Here is a 16,530-nt window from a genome sequence, read left to right as displayed (position 1 = left end):
TGTTTTGGAATGAGAATATGAAATTAAACAAAACAAACACATACCCTGCAGAAGTATCCATCCTGTTCCCTTAAATCCTCATCTATAAACAACTGGTTACTGAGTTACCAGCTCTGCCTCAGACTTTAGAGCAAGATCAGACTGTTCACAACTAATAACAACCACAGATGACAATGAGCACTATTTTAGGATGAAAGTTCATAATTTCTTAACCTGTCAATCACAGTCTCTGACATAATATCCGATGTATTCCAAAGTAAAAAATGACTTTTCAGATTTAAAAATTTCCAGAGCTTTTTATTCACATTTTTTTCTTAGGTATTTTTCAGTACAGTAGGAAACAAAAAAAATACAAAAAATATAAGAACAATCAATGCACTAAACACAAGATATATTTACAGTAGAACTTGCATCTTCCTGATTTAGTTCACAATTTATCTTTTTCAGTGGATTTGACAAACAACCTGTTCTCTGGAACCTTGATCATTCATCTCCATTATCAGCAGCTACTTCCTGATAAAAAGAAATCCAAAATTTGAAAATTACTTATGAATTTTGTCTTTGAATTAGATTTATCAAATATGAGGTCTCCGTAACTGTTTAGATATAACAATTTCCAGACAATTTCAATCCCATTTCATTCACATAGCTAGATGCATTAACATCAGCTTTCTGTCACTGATTTTCTTTATTTTTATCAAAGTCTTCTTTGTAAGTTCCATGGTTTCATCCCACTTGTTTTTGTCAGGGCTTGTGTATGTCACCAAGTTCTCAGTGTACTGCAAGACTGACTTCAAAAACCTATGAGAAATAACATTAGAGAAAAACTCCTTTAAGGATTTAAAAAGAAAAATTAAAAAAAAAGTGAAGAGAAGAATATTGCAACGCCTGACTTAAAGCTGCAAACATCTTCAAGTTTCCAAATCTCCTTCAGGAGGACTGGATGATCAATACATTAAGGTTTGCTCTACTTTTGGAGAACTCTCCCTCTCACACTAAGATGGGAAAATCTTCAGAACTGCAATTAACAGCACCATAGAAAGAATAGTGACCAAATGTGTGACAGAGTTTTCCCCAAATAGCTTCCCTTTGCTTTCTTGGTCAAATGTTTCACAATGTATGTGATATCCAACCAGCAGTTAATTAACACACAGGGGGTAAAGTCATCAGCATAGTGAATGCAACTTTTATGTATTAATATTCCCTATCTACACTTCAAGAAAGTTATTTTAGCTCCTGAGTGAACATTGTCCAAGGTAAAATTATGACTACAATGATGAAAAATCTCTACAGTACAAGTCAAAATGGAATTCTGGGGCAATCTCTATTTTCATAAAGTAAATTTATATACTCACTTTAGATACTGCTGATAATCAAAAGGATTCTTCTTACAAACTGAATGAACACTGACTAGTTCCAGAGTAATCAATAGTAAGATGAGCCGCAACACTGGAGACAAGAATTTAATGCTAGAAATAAAATAAAAATACTTAAATAAACAAACTAAAACCAAATTAAAAAGAAATCATTAATATTAAAAAAAAATATTAAGACTTCTGCACCCAATCTAAATTGCTAGACATTGCAGAATTGGGGGAAAAAACAACTATGAAATGTCCCTCAGCAAAAAGCAGTGCAAATCCCAGAAAAGTAAACAGAGATTATAAACTGAAAATGAGGGGGGAAGAGAAGACAAATATCTAAGATTCCAAAGAAAAACTCGTGAGCTCCCATTAAGCCATAGATAATAAACTACAGCTCAACTAAATCACTAAAATGTGTATCATCAGGTGTCAGTTAAAGCTATATTTCTTAAATAATATGGTTAACATTTTTAGGAACATTACCTTGCCAGTAACACAATACTTATAAAACTCTGGAAAGCTCCTATGATCACTAAAAAATTAATGGAATAATAAAATCTCTTCTATCTATAAAGAGCCTGATTCAGGTGTAATGATGAAAAGCAGTAAAATAAAGTAGATAGAATCTTCAAATCTGTTAAACCTACTGCAGTCAGATAAAACTTGAATAGCATTTACATACCTAAACAGGAAAAGCCAGAAATTAAAAAAATACAATCTAACATTCAAGTAGTACTTAATTTGAAAGCTTGCAATTTACAGTGACATAATCTAGCAATGCTCCCCAAATTACTCTCCAATTTGAGATTTTCTTGTTATTTCAATATTGCTACTTAACAGAAATCTGATAATAATCTGGTAAATACACAGATCTGGTTGACACTTGACTCTGAAATGGTTAACAAGAACACGTGAACACTGTTGACTTTAAACTTCCAAGTGAGCCCACTGAAAGGCAGCAACAGCAGCGTGCAGCCATTCTCCCATAAACCTAACCACAGAATAAAGCAAAACCAGCAGCCAACCTGTTCAGCATCCGCCGATAGGTGTGCCTCTGGCGGGAGCGCAGAGTCTTGTTGAGCCACTGCGTGTGTCTCAGCGCAGCGCCGGCAATAACCTGTTGGGACACTTGATGGCACTGCGCGCTTACTTTGCGGAGTATCACCACTACTTCCAGGACAGGTCGTGGGGAATACAGCGTGCAAATGCGTGTATCAGAAAGTTCCACCAGCAGCCTCCAAAACAGAAAGGGATTTTTTAACGTCAATCTTTTGTTAGCTGGATTAAACATCGGATACGTTTCATATTAAGTGCGGTTTGACTCGTAATGTTTTAATTCAGAAAACCTGGAAACAAACTGCCCTTACCTCATGACTGAAAAAAAGCAAGGATCTGTGTAGTAGGAGTAGTGATTGTGTTTTCTATCACTTTATTGAATATAAATGCAAAACTGATTATGATGAATATGTTTCGCATTTCAGATCAAAGAAACACAACCACAATAAACAAAACTGCCTGGCTGAAATTATACACTGAACACATCAAATCACAGCAGGGCTGTGGTTGAAGCCTCCCACCATAGCTCAATTCACAATGAATTAACCTCCACCAAAATAAAACTCACTGAAACAAATGCTGTTAATTAGTACTCCCATTAGTGTGTGGTCTTTCTCCTGGGCAAAACAAGAAGCAGACTCAACATTGTGTAAAATGCAGGTGGTGAGGCCATTTTTTTAATCAACACCACAACAGATCACGCTTTGTTAAAGCTCACAAATATCTCCCTGCTGTCATATCTGCTACACTAATGTGTCACACATCACTTTAAACACTCTGTTCTTATAGAAGTGTTTCTTAATCCCCCTCATGCTCAGTTTATCCCTGAGATAGCAGAACATTAATGACTTGAAGTGATAAAGGCAGAAAACTCTAAAGGTCTAACACACCAATAATTAGGCTTCTTTCCTCCAAATAATAAATTTGCCGATTGGTGGGTAGGAAGCAGAAGACCCACATGTAATATAAGTAACAGGTAAAATCAGCAACAGGCAAAATCCTCTTTGATAGATGCCACCCATGCCTAATGGGTTTGATTAGAAGTGCTTGGTTCACATATTCATTCAGTCATGGGATTCTTAAGGCTGCTCTAAGAGTGGCAATTAAAAGTCAAACTATTTTGATTATTATTCCAAACTGGGCATTAGAACTAACATACCTCCAAATCTGACACCAAGTATAACAAGACATTTTCTCTTTCTGAATTTTGATATTAGAGCATAAAGAATAGAATTACATAGCACTGTATTGCCATTTTGAACACCACACACAGTTGTGACATCAAGCACACTAAAAGGATTTTCTGATGCAATTTTAGCACAAACCAGGCTAAAAACCAACCTAATCTAGTAAGTACACAAATATTTAAAGTATTTTGCTTTCATGGTCTGAAAAAAAAAAATATTATTTTTTCAGTCTAATTTCTAAGTAAAATCTCCACTGTAATTCTAAAACGTACAATGTCTCATCCTTATTTTGAAGATGACATTCAGCTGCAATCCTAAAATTTTCAGATTAAATCAGCAGCAACACTAGAAAAATGCATACAGCATTTTAAGTATTTCTCTGTAAACAGGGACAGGATAATTTAGGTTTGAGAATTCTTACATTGGGCTGCAAGTAGAAGCTGACAGCAGGAACCAGGAGGGCATAAAACTCACCTCTCTGTTAAGACACTGTTGATAGGATCATCTGAACTACAGCAATTCTGGGGCATATAATGCTGCAACTGAGATATAATTTCAGATATCATCAAAATTAAAGTATTAGCTTCAGCATTTCCTTCCAACCTTAAAAACAAGAGAGGAAATATAATATTTGACACTATAACAGTCATTATTTCTTAAATGGCACAGATCAAGATGCAGATTTTTTTGGATAGCAGTGTATTCAGCATCCACTCTTATGCTCTCATATAATTTCTTTTCCCTCTACCTTACAAGCATGATTTTCTTTCTCCAACTAAAGTGACCTTTTCTCATTGTTAGCAATATTCAGAACCCCTCTTAATTCTCCGTTCATAAAAAGCCTACAGTATACTGATTATATGATAGATGCATTAAATTTTCTTCTCTCAGCTCTAAACAGGTACAATATCTTCCAGTGATATTATTAATGACTTCCTCCTTTTCAAATGATGATAGAATGCTACATTTGTTTTCTAACTATTATCTTATATAAAGTTACCCACTGGTTTCTAAGTCCTTTTGAGAATAAAGAATTATTTGCTTTTTTATATCTGGTGATCTTATATAGCACACACATACCCTTTAATCCTTTGTTCTTGTTCCTCAGGCACTGTTGCCAATTCAGGCCATAAATGGATGCTCTTCATACATTCCAGCACCTCAAAAACATAACGAAAAATGTTTTGTAAAGTACAGACTTCGACATGCTTTTCTTAGTGGCCCATTTAGAAAAAAAAACTGCAACAAAAACTGTAGGTTATTTGTTCACTAGTCATAACCGTGTAAGCCAACTTCATTTCTTAAGGTTTAGGTTAGGGCAAAAAGTCTGGATGTACACTTCCATGTTAACACATTATCTGAACAAACTAATTTAATATTCTATGGTTTTTTTAAATATAAAAAATTAACTAACATTACTTTTGCAACACACTGTTTGCATGCTGTTGAAAAGTAAAAGGACTAGGTATGTCCAGTGCAATCTCAAATCAATAGAGAAACATCCTCAAGCACTTCATTAAACTGATTGGCAGAGAACTACTATGACATTGGAGAGTAAATTTTGCTACCATGACAGAATCTTAATCAGCTGTCCTTCATAGAGTAAAAAAACTTAGTAACAGCCTAATCCTGGAGACAGGACCTAGCAGTGGTCCTGACATAAAAAAAACATATGGAGATTAAGAAAACTACAGAAAAGCAAACACTCAGGTAAGAATGTAGTGATTTAGACTATTTAGTGATCTAGAACACAAATATGGTATTAATTGCATTAACAGGAGTGTGCATAATTATATCTCATTTTAGCAACTGTGATTTCTTTTGTGTTTTGAAAAAGAAACCAAAAGAAATAATAAAAAATATGTATGGTTTGAACTTTTTTTAGGACAATCAAAGCATGAAGAATTAGATAATTTTGAGGATTCACAATTTTAAGGACCAAAATGCTGTCACAGATGGAAGTACCTACCTGTTTCTTGAGCCGGGAAATTGGATGAAATCGAGATTGGTAGCAACTTGCACAGTTCATCAGTGGTTTTATGACCATGTGTTCCTGATTTACAAGATCACAGACAATACACATCAGTTTCTCTAAGCTGTGCTAATCATATGCAGATTTTGACTTATACTTCATTTTATGCATGCCACCTATAGCACCGATGTCAATAAACACTTCCAAATGTCTAAGGGCTGAAAGAAGTAATCAGCACAATAAGTGGTTAAAGCTTAATTTCACATATTTTAACTATGAAGCCTGACAGCAGCTGACAGAAAAGCAACCAAGTATTCTCTTAATGCAGCAGCACACAATATATCTTGAGAAACTAAAAAAGAGCTGCAACTAATAAATGGAAGATTTATCTCATAGGTTGCTGCATGATATTGAAAGAAGTAATCTCAAGTATAAACAGGAAACTGAGGAGAGTAAACAATAATTGCTGATGTTGAGAAACACAGTGCTAGGCAAACAATGTTTACAAATTCATAGTGTAAGTATAGATACAAATAACACTTCCATTAGCAAGGCACTATTATTTACAGTGTCTCAGGAAAAGAAAATCTCATTAACTACACACTACATACCTCAGTGGGTGAGCCAGATGTTCTACATACCTTTCAAATAATTTTGCAGATAAACAGGCTAGTTCATCAATACAGTTTGACAAAATTAAGTGTAATCATTATAATTTATGGATCAACCATTTGAATAAGGACTGGTTTAGCCAACAAATTATAGTATAACAGGAAAGGGTAACATTTTGGAAAACCTTCTGTACTTATTTCCCTACAAAACTAGGCAAAACATACTTTCACATTTTTTTACTTGGAGGAGTATGTCATTTGCACAAAAAGCAGTTGTCAGGAAAGATTCAGTCATAATGCTCTATCTAGAATTATATTTGGTATCCAAAATAACAAAAAAAAATTATGAGAAGAAAATACTGGTCCCTACCTTAAGAGAATACATAGCCTCATCTGAGAATCTGCAGAGGATAGTAATAGCAAATCCAACTATTTGGTTAGCTATTTCTCTGGGAAATGTTTCTAGATTGATCTCTCCATGGCTTAAACGATCTCTTATACGTGGGCCCTCCTGGTGGTTCAAGAAATCCCAAAGGAAGTCCTGTGGAAACACACACCAACAATACAGAATTCTATTCCATGTGCATTCATACAGAATTGAACATATTTTGTGTATAGAATATCTCTGAAGGACAAGTATGTGACCATGTCTATATTATAGAGGTCCAGATATTCAGAAAAAACCCAGTGCAAACTGTACCTGTAACATACATTCTATACTGTGACAGTTATTAACAGATTTCCATCAGCTTTGTATCCCAAGCCCTTCACAGCCCCACTGCCTCTGGCAACAGGACAGTAACCTCAGATGTCCTCATACTCTCAAAAAGCCTCTAAACTCAGCTCCTCTGGTTTTTCTGTTCACAATATGTTTGGGTAGTAAGATGCAGAATGTGCTCTGGTAGGTTTGAGCTGCATTTTTGTGCTATCTGCCCAGACAGTGTAAGGCATGTCTCACAAGAAATCAGAAATAAGTTTTGAAATATCCCTGTATGAGGCATCAGTTCTGCTCCTGCTCCATTCAGCTGAACTTCAGAAGTCTGAAAACAAATATCTCTGAGACACTTATATTTCAGAAAGAAAGCTAGTTCCATACCCCAGTGCAATATAGCTTGTCAGGTATGACTTTGTATCCTCCACAATAAAAAAGGCTAACAAGCTTCTAAGGTTCTAAGCTGCTGGACACAAGCTATATGAAATAACTGAGTATCAGGCATATCGTAAAGATTATTACTCAGTGAAACAAACAATCAAAAGACGATGATGACAAAACCCTAGAACACTTTCAAAATCACTTTCCATGGCAGGCTCTTCAAGAACTACAGGTAGCTGGTTGACTTCTTCATTATCCAAATGCTTTGCTAGCATCTAGGAAAAAAAATTGAATAGAAACTTATTGAATTATTGAAGACCATATAATCAAAGAAGAAACACCAACTAAAATAGTTTTCCTAATCTGATGTGATTACTTCTGCCACTCTAGAATCAAGATGCTTAATTATTACTGACAAACAACTTGAAATAATCCAATCAACTTCTAAAACTGATGATTTATGCTGGCAAGATTTATTTGTATTTATTTTGAATAACTGAATCTAGGAAAAATAGCAGAATGTTTGTTTCTGTGGAGTGATGAATTTCAAGATAAAAATATTTAGAAAAAAACATAGTCTGTTCATTACAATTTGTATTAATTTTGATATCTGCAGAAGCATTCCAAATTTAAAGTGTTTACTGTCCACCATCTTTTGTTTGGGAGAAAAGGTAGAAATAATGCCATATTCAACAAAAGAAAGTGCATTCTTAACTCTAGTCATGGGAAACATGCATGGTTTAAATTCTGACACTGATATATATTTAGAAAAAAATCACAGTACCTCATCAAAAGTGGTGTAGAGAGCAGAAGACTAGAACAAAACACAAATAATAATATTTAGTTTTCAAACAAAATCAATTAACTAGTCATGTATATAAAACTTTATTCATTTGCATGAGATATCAGAGGTGCATGAATAGCAAAAAAGTCCCCTTATGAATGAAAAAAAGGCACTTTGGAATCTTGAGCTGAGTTTTTTTAAAGCAAATATATCATGTCCTGCTTTTCACCCTAAACTACTGTTTCTGAACTTTAATCTTCCGCTACTTTTTCAGTCCTTTTTAGAGGCAGACATTTAAAAAAATATTAAAGGCATCATGAATTTCAACTGGAGAATTGTAAATAATGTTCCAAAATTGATTGAAATTTTGCAGGGTAAATCTGTAGATTTCTAGAATAACTCTTTTGTAAGCACTAAATCATAATTGACTTTAGACAAAAGTTTACCTCCGCTGTTAGCAATCGATTTGGACACTTATTAGTTGTAGTGAAGAGCAATCTAAGTCCAGCTTCCAGCTGAGGAAGTAAGAGAATCACACTGTCAGCATACCTGAAAAAGTAACGGAGATATCCAAATGGGAGTTTTTCTTCCTTATAAATATAAAGCATTTCAGAATTACAGTCTCAGGCTAAACAACCCTTACAAAATTCCTTTGTAATGCACTTTGTAAACAAACAATAAATGACTACCTGTGCCAAACAGAAACTGACCACTGAATCCAAGCCCAGAGATGAGAATAACTCACAAAAAGATGGAGCATGGGAGAGGAAAACAAAACAATACACTTTTTTTTTAAATTCTAAATATGTGTGATTTAACATATGAAGATTTATTTCCACTTGCTTTGTAAACCTCTCCTTTTTTGCTACATCTCCAACAGCTCTCTTTCAAAATATAGTTTATAATAGTTGGCACAAAACAAAGCCATAACTCAACGAACTTTCCAAGACATCGCCATAACAAAGCATAACTATATGCTGTGAAGTAATTTAGTATGAAGCCTTGGAATCTGCAAATGTATTTATAAAAATACAGAATATATTCTTTTTCGTGTCTAATAAAAAAATTTACAAAATCTTACCTGCTTTGCTTGAAAGCTGTTAAAGCAGAGATCCAAAATGGTAACATAATTTTTAATACAAAACTGGACAGTTTTACAAATTCTTCAGCTATGGAAAGTATTTCACTATTAAGATCTGCAAGTTAAAAAAACAACATTGAAAAATTACACATAATCTACACTTCACTAATGAATTTTAAATATTTTACTGAAAATATGATATAATGTCAACATTTGTAAAGGGAAATTTAAAAGTTATCAATTTTCTTTTAACTATGCAAGTACAACAGTAGCCATACTTAAGATCAGAATTTAAATATGTAAGATTGTATTTGTGGTGATAATGTAAAATAATAGAGTAAAACCAGTTTAAAAAGCCATGCTTGCTTTTTATTGAAAGACTACATAGCAACTGGACCCAGCTTCTATTGAGTTGTTCTCTATCTTCTTCAGATACTTTAGAAAAGTATAATATTTATGAATCATTTTTATTCAGCCCGAATTAATACAACAGTATGAACATTTGAACATGAGCACGTAGTTACTATTTTATAAATTTTCTGTGTTAAAAATACAGCATTATAAATTAACACTTCATACTTCAATGTTACCATGTAATGAAACCCACACTTACAAATTCATATTATAAATGTCTTATTCAAGAGAAAGCTTAAAATGATAAGTGTAACTTGATTACAGTAAGTGTTTTTTCAAAGCCAATCAACAGCCATAGGATTTACACTACATAATTATTGATTTGGTTCCCAAAATCCCTGTCTCAATTTCTGGGACAGTTGTTCCACTGATTATATAGCACAAACTGACCATGATCACCACTGACACCAAGATCCCCTATATGGTGCTATTGCCTTAAAATAGTAGGAATAATCCAAACAAGGTGTGTGGACAGGGAGAAGATTTTAATCTGACACTTCAAATCCTTCCCTGAGAAAGGCATTAGTGTAGTAAAGATGTGTCACCATCTTTTACTCTGTTTCAACACTACCTTCCCTGTAAGACTCAGGGCACTCCTGCTGGGACCAAGTTAGATTTCATAAAGGCAAACTAGATGACGGTTACAGGAAATTAATTAGCATATTCTAAAAAATGTAACATACAGTTGAAGTCTTTTAGAAGCAGACATATTTCATGTTTCAATGTGTTGCAATTATTTTAGAATGCAGCAGTCTTTTACTCAATAGTCAGTGAACTGTCTACATACTAAGAAGTTGCCCCACAAGCATGATTGGTTCATCTAATGACAGTGTGTACAGGTATCCTAGTTAAAATTTAATCTTGGAACTCTGGGAAATGCATTATTTTCAACAGCACTTTTGGACAAGGAAACAATAGCAAATAGAGGATAATAAAAAAATTGCTAGTGGTTAAATACTTGCCTGGAAATGCATCAAGCTCCTCTAAGCTAATGAAGATCACATAAGGTCGATGTACTAAAACACCTTTAGTTTGCAGAAGATAAGTCTCTAACAACTGACCCAATCCTGCAGTTAAAAAGAGCAGCATAGCACAGTATCTAGGGAGAATACCACAATATATTAGAAAAGCTTATATAAAGAAATTTTTCTGCAAAGAACCTACATTTGTGAGTTAGGAACAAAGAGGGTTTTTCACTTTTTTAAAAAACACTCAGAATGTACTCTCCCCATCTAAGTAGGAGCACTTAATTAATTGCATTCATAAGCATGAAAAAAAGAGAGGAATTAGATAAAAAGCATCACTGTATTCTACATTGGCTGCTGTTGCTTCTCCTTCTACCCCATTACTCTGTTCCAAGTTACTCCTCACTGCCCTGGCTTAAAAAAAAGTTGAACTTTCTTGTTTTCCCTAACAGTACAAAACCCACTGGACCTAGTACTGGCCATCTTTGTGATGGCTGAAGTATTCTATGGGAATCCATTTCCAAAAGAAGCAGAAGCTGCAAGGGAAATTTATTTTCTTTCCCATAAGAGAAGTAGGGGGTTACTAACCCCTTTCCAAGAACTCACAAGTCTGACTGGTAAGAAAAGGAGAGTTCTTTTCCTGGTAACTTACTTGGCAGGAATTTCTTGTGGAGATGCAAATCCATGCCACAAAACATTACGAAGGTTCAGACCATGTGGAGATCCAATGAATACCCTCAGTACATTCATCTAATCAATAAAGAAAGCAATGACTGCATGAAGAAATACATTATTTTTTGCCTTTCTTACCCTTCTTACTTTTATTACCTTTCACTGGCAGTAAAGTTCAGAAGTTATTAAGAAACTACAATGTCTACTGTCAAGATGACTGGCCATCACTTGTCACAGTAATAGAAACTCTTTACTTGCAATTCCCAGTATTCTCTGAAGGAGAATCTCTCAGCTTATTTGTACAGGATATAGAATATAATATGGGAAGAATCAAACTAGCTATTAGACATCCCAGTTATGACAGGCAAACAAATGAGATCAAGTTTAGCTCTTACTTCTTGTACTATAAATCCAATGTAATTTAATGCAAATCAACACAAGGTACATTTGGTAGGAAGAAAACCAGCTCAGTAGTTATTCCTTATTTCAAAACTATGTACTTACTACAGCTTGTCCAAAGACATCTGCAAGCTGCTCAGATGCAAGCAAGTCTCTTAGAAGGAAAGGACAATCATTACCCTTAAGTAAATACACCTATTAAAAAAAAGAGCAGAACAGATAATAAATAATTTATTATACTTCTTTGTATTTCAAACATACACCCTGACTATTTTACCCAATAACCATTTTCATTATTGTAAAAACACTAACCAAACAAAACCCACCAAATCCTTAAAAAGGCCTTAAATTCTGTAATTTCATGACAAATTAAAATTTAGACAACATATGAGGAAAGAGTGGGTATTTTATTTAATGTGACCATAGTTAGGCTTTTCACAAGGTCTGTACATATACTGCTTTTCTCTTCCAAAAAATCCCACAAAAACCAGTAAGGCACAACAAGAACACCTAATTAAGGGAATAAGCTCTACCAAGGACAGTGTAATTTTACAATAGAAATTTACAGGGTCTGTCAATGTGAAACGGAGGAGACTTGTGGTTCATTTTCTGATTCCGACTGTTCTTTAAACTAGATTTTATCCTTGTTGGACAATAATAGCATCTCAATTTTCAACTGCTATCACAATTTCCATTCCTTGTACTCTCCCCGACATTTTTTCCCGATCTTTGGTGATTTGTTTTACTGAAAAATTTACCACGACCCACAATTGGGCAAATTGGTTTATAAGTTAGCCCACAGCTCTTTCTCTGTCATTTCCTTCTCCAGAGCTCCTCATAGATATTGAACACTAGCCATTTTAACTTACCTGGCTGTAAAACAGCCCAGAAGTAAAAACTGTTTAAGTAGCTGTTTCTCCCTTCTCCCTAGGAAAGAAGTTACCCAGTAGCCTGTTTTTCCAACTGTATGCCATCCCTCCCAGAAGTTAATACACCATCAGATCTTCTGTGGAAGCTATGCTACCCTACTTCAGTTAAATAAATCAAACTAATAAATACCTACTGTGTACAGTGATCAATCAAACACTTCTCTTTCCTAATTAAATTGGTTAGTAACAGCACTCACACAAGCAACTCTACAAGCCCTGGTGAAGAAGCCCCACATAAGTTTCCATCAGCACAACTGGATCCAGGAAAGAACCTCTGTCTAACTCAAAATGCACGTGGGCTATTAGTGTACTACTACAGAACAGGGTAATGTCAGGGTTAATCAATGTACAGGGTAATTGTACATTGATTTTTTTCAATGTACAATTAAATCCAAGAGCTCATTCCTGTCTTATAAAGCCAAGAAAGACTCCTCATGCTGGCACTTACGTCACCCAAGGCTCGCTCCAAGCATGATGTTAGTTTCATTAAGCCTAGAGCAACTTCTGTAGCTTGTGTAGATTGCAAAACACCAAACACTTCCAGAAATACCTGCATGATGGGGGAGAGGAAGAATGTTGTGCTCAATATTTAAAAGGAAAGATGACATAGCCAATAGCACAGAGAAATGTAAATATTCCTCTGTGATAGTTGCTGTGCAAATGTAGAAAGAAAACCATGCCAAAGAAACAGAAGTGTAGATACCTGGAGAGAAATTTCCCTAGAGTACCTCTTGATATCTATTGACTTACATATTTATAAATATCCGTAATTACTTTACAAGGTAAAACTTGGCATTAGGCACATACTATTAAAAAACAAAATCCTACAAACTAATGTAAGAACAGGCCCAAAGCTCCCATGTTGTCTAACACAAAATCTAATTACAAAGTCAGAAAAATTATAAGCAAACATCTATCAGAGAAGGACAATTAGTCACAAATTCTAAGCATTTTGGTTCATGGATGCCTCTTCTGTGTTCTCACATTAAACTTCCACAAAGAGTTCAGGTGCCAAAATACAAATTTAAGAGAAATTTCCATACCTCTGTGCAGTTTGTCCAGTGGAACCACGATGCATACTGAATTATAAACTGCTCCTTGGTCAGAGATTTGAAGTACGAATTAACAGATTCACAGACAGGTCCTAACGATCGTATGCTTTTGATATAATCCACACTTTGATCTTAAATTGAAAAACAGAAGGTGATTAGGGTACCAACCTTCCTGAAGGCCTAATATTTTAAAACTCACCAGGGATAAAATCTGCTACAGTTTGTGTACATATTTAGCACAGACAACTTTATCCCGACTATTTTAGTACAACCAATAGAATACAATTTACTGTCCAAAACACCACACAGAAAAGGTATTAAAAAGTAAAACTGCAATGCAAATCCAGGTAATACCAAGCACCCTCTCTGAATAGAACAAAAAAACAACCCAAAAATTCTACCCCAACAAAAACTTAACACAAGAAAATATGAAAGTAAATAGGATCATTGTGTTCTGCTTTTGTTGAAATGTAAAAAAACTACTAGAATTTCTGTAGAAATTCCATACATCAAGCTGGAAGCTAGTGCAGGCTCAGTGAGAGTCAAACTGCACCACTTATGGCCTTTAAAGAAGGCAGATGGATGTGGTAACTTACGGAGTGGTATTACTGCCTCTTTTTGATGGGACACTTTTTGTAGGAAAACAAATTCTTATGGTTGAAGATATTTCTACCACTTCTGGAAATTAATAACAGAGCTTACATGATGCAATTTGGCAAATTAAAATTCAATTAATTCATCAGGACATAAATACTTTGTTTTGGTTAAAAACCAACTACAATCTATTCCACGTAGAACTGAAACAGGACTGTACTTCTGCACAACCGAAAGCTGGGAAACACAAACAGAAGCAACAGTAGCAATATTGATGGCCCCAGGCTTTTAAATTTAGCACAAAAGGAATATAAAGAACAAAACAATTATGGGGTTGGAGAGAAGAAGAACTGAACCCCTTATGTTACAGGCACATAAAGTTGGGAACCAAGATGAAGGCAAAGTAGGAGCTACTTAGGTAGCACAGATTACACGAACCTTAGGAGCCAGCAAAAGCCAAATACCAAATGCAGATGAAAAATTTAAAGCTCTTTGTAGATAAGAACTCTACATAGTCTAATCTGCAGCAGAGCTAATGCTGTACTGTAACAAACTGTCACAACTCAGCTAGAATTGCTGAGCTGTACTGAAATTCTGCATCAGTCTCACATGCATCACTACTACAGCAGGTAAACACCAACCTGATTCAAGGTAACACACATGCTCTGTAACAGCTGGCCAACAAACTTCCCCACTTCCAGATAAAATATTATCAATATTATAGGTGTCTTTCTTCTCAAATCCAAGTTTGCAAATCGCATAGTGCACAGGTTGAGAAAGGCAAGTAGTGACTGAGTCTGGCAATGCCATCTAGAAAAAACACACACACACAAAAAGAATCCTTGTAACAAGAAAGCCAGAAAGCACAAGAGAACAAAAGAATTACAAGAACATACCCATCAGCATAGCTACACAGACAGTAATACGCTGTCTGTAAACAAGTTTGGGTTTGCAATGCAAGTTTCATTCACATATGTGATGAAAGGAACTCTCAACCAGAACTACCTTCATAAAACTGGGGGAAAGCATCGCTCTGTTTTCACAAGGCCAGGCGGGTGAATTTCAGAACGGTTATATCTACTGAAACCATGACAAGATAGACTGAAGCAAAATATCCTGGTTTATACACAAACGTTCTGCCTAATCTGAGCTTGCAGAGAAACTGATGCTACTTCAAGTAAACCAAGAGCATCAGTCCTTAAAACCAGCAAGATCCTTAGAGGGAGGCAGGGGAAGAACACGTGAATTCTGTAGCAATGTTAGTGCAATTTAGGCATTCATGCTATTTTCACATTAGTCTAAACAGAAAAATGGACTGATTCAGAAGCACACATTTAAATTTTAAAAATTGCACAGATAAAACTGTGCCATGTTAACAAGGATGAAAATGCTTCTGATTTAGTTAAAAGAGTCACACTTCTTCGTTCATTAGATAGACAAGAAATTGTTTGATAATGAAGTACCACAACTAATAATAATGAAAAATATGCTATTAAAGTTAAATTTAAAACATTTTTTCCTCTCTAATTAGGTGGCAGAATTTACCCTCACATATGTAATTTCTGAATCCATGGCTTCAAGGAGAAAAGAAATATTTACATAGCTGTCAGCACTAAGCAAGGGTAACAGTTCCCATTGGAAATCGGTATTAGCTGCCATCTGGAGTACCTACCTGCTATTTAAAAAAAAAAGAAATATAAAAATCTACAATGTTCCGAAGACATATCATTCAGTCCATCTTAATTTGTGTTTCTTCCCGTTCGTCGTTTCTCTGTCAAAGACAGAAGGCCAGAGCAAAACCTGCACGACCGCTGCTACCCTTTACTGCCAGCACTTCTGCAAAACGGGCCAGGCACGGGGCGAGGCGGTGACCCTTGCAGGAAGCGCGGGCTGGCGCTGGCAGAAGCGGGGCAGGGCAGGGCAGGGCAGGGCTGTCCCCTCCCCTCCCCGCCCTTGCCCGCGGCCTGGCCCGGGGCCCCGCTCCGCCATGGCCGCCGCCGGCTCCGTTACCGCTGCCCGCGCGCGCCGCGTCACGGCCGGCTCGCGGGCAGGGCCCGGGCCGCCGCACGCCGCCCAGCGGGACCGCCGCCGCCGCAGCCGAGGACGCAGGGAAAAAGCGCCAGGATAAAGACATGGTGAGCGGCCGCCAGGGCCAGGGGCGGCTCCGAGGGCTGAGCTGGCCGGGCTGGGGCCCCGCCGGGAGCGGGGACAGCGGCCCCGGCGCGGGGGGGTGTGGTGCCCGACTGAGGCGGGGGTGCCGGTCCGGGCCTGCGGCGCTTCACTCGGGAGGGAAGGATGGGGCGGAGAGAAGGTGGGATGAAAGGCGCGTGTGATCTTGTGAACATTGGTGTGAGGAA

The 16,530-nt window shown here is 36.3% G+C and overlaps 2 protein-coding genes across 5 annotated transcripts in view; one reads left to right on the top strand and one right to left on the bottom strand.

Moving 5' to 3' along the window:
- Positions 1-300: 300 nt before the first annotated feature.
- ERMARD (ER membrane associated RNA degradation) overlaps positions 301-16,530 on the bottom strand; it is a 24,359-nt gene continuing 8,129 nt past the window's right edge. Inside the window, exons 2-18 of the mRNA XM_054280549.1 lie at positions 14,815-14,983; positions 13,571-13,710; positions 12,976-13,077; positions 11,704-11,793; positions 11,180-11,277; positions 10,525-10,661; positions 9,149-9,263; positions 8,514-8,616; positions 8,068-8,097; positions 7,472-7,558; positions 6,561-6,731; positions 5,577-5,660; positions 4,688-4,767; positions 4,082-4,210; positions 2,390-2,599; positions 1,356-1,469; positions 301-801 (exon numbers count right to left, since the gene is read on the bottom strand). Of these exons, the coding sequence (XP_054136524.1) occupies positions 642-801; positions 1,356-1,469; positions 2,390-2,599; positions 4,082-4,210; positions 4,688-4,767; positions 5,577-5,660; positions 6,561-6,731; positions 7,472-7,558; positions 8,068-8,097; positions 8,514-8,616; positions 9,149-9,263; positions 10,525-10,661; positions 11,180-11,277; positions 11,704-11,793; positions 12,976-13,077; positions 13,571-13,710; positions 14,815-14,983 (2,019 nt within the window). The 3' untranslated portion in view covers positions 301-641. The remainder of the gene's footprint in view (positions 802-1,355; positions 1,470-2,389; positions 2,600-4,081; positions 4,211-4,687; positions 4,768-5,576; positions 5,661-6,560; positions 6,732-7,471; positions 7,559-8,067; positions 8,098-8,513; positions 8,617-9,148; positions 9,264-10,524; positions 10,662-11,179; positions 11,278-11,703; positions 11,794-12,975; positions 13,078-13,570; positions 13,711-14,814; positions 14,984-16,530) is intronic.
- Positions 16,225-16,530, top strand: part of PHF10 (PHD finger protein 10) — a 25,183-nt gene continuing 24,877 nt past the window's right edge. For all 4 annotated transcript variants that reach the window (XM_054280540.1, XM_054280539.1, XM_054280543.1 and 1 more), the window contains exon 1: positions 16,225-16,308. In XM_054280540.1, the coding sequence (XP_054136515.1) occupies positions 16,306-16,308 (3 nt within the window). In that variant the 5' untranslated portion in view covers positions 16,225-16,305. The remainder of the gene's footprint in view (positions 16,309-16,530) is intronic.

This window comes from Melozone crissalis, unplaced genomic scaffold (assembly GCF_028551555.1).
Source record: "Melozone crissalis strain CALT ecotype California unplaced genomic scaffold, PUWL_Pcris_2 ptg000027l_1, whole genome shotgun sequence".
NCBI classification, from domain to species: Eukaryota; Metazoa; Chordata; class Aves; order Passeriformes; family Passerellidae; genus Melozone; species Melozone crissalis.
This window is presented reverse-complemented; position numbering and strand designations above follow the sequence as displayed.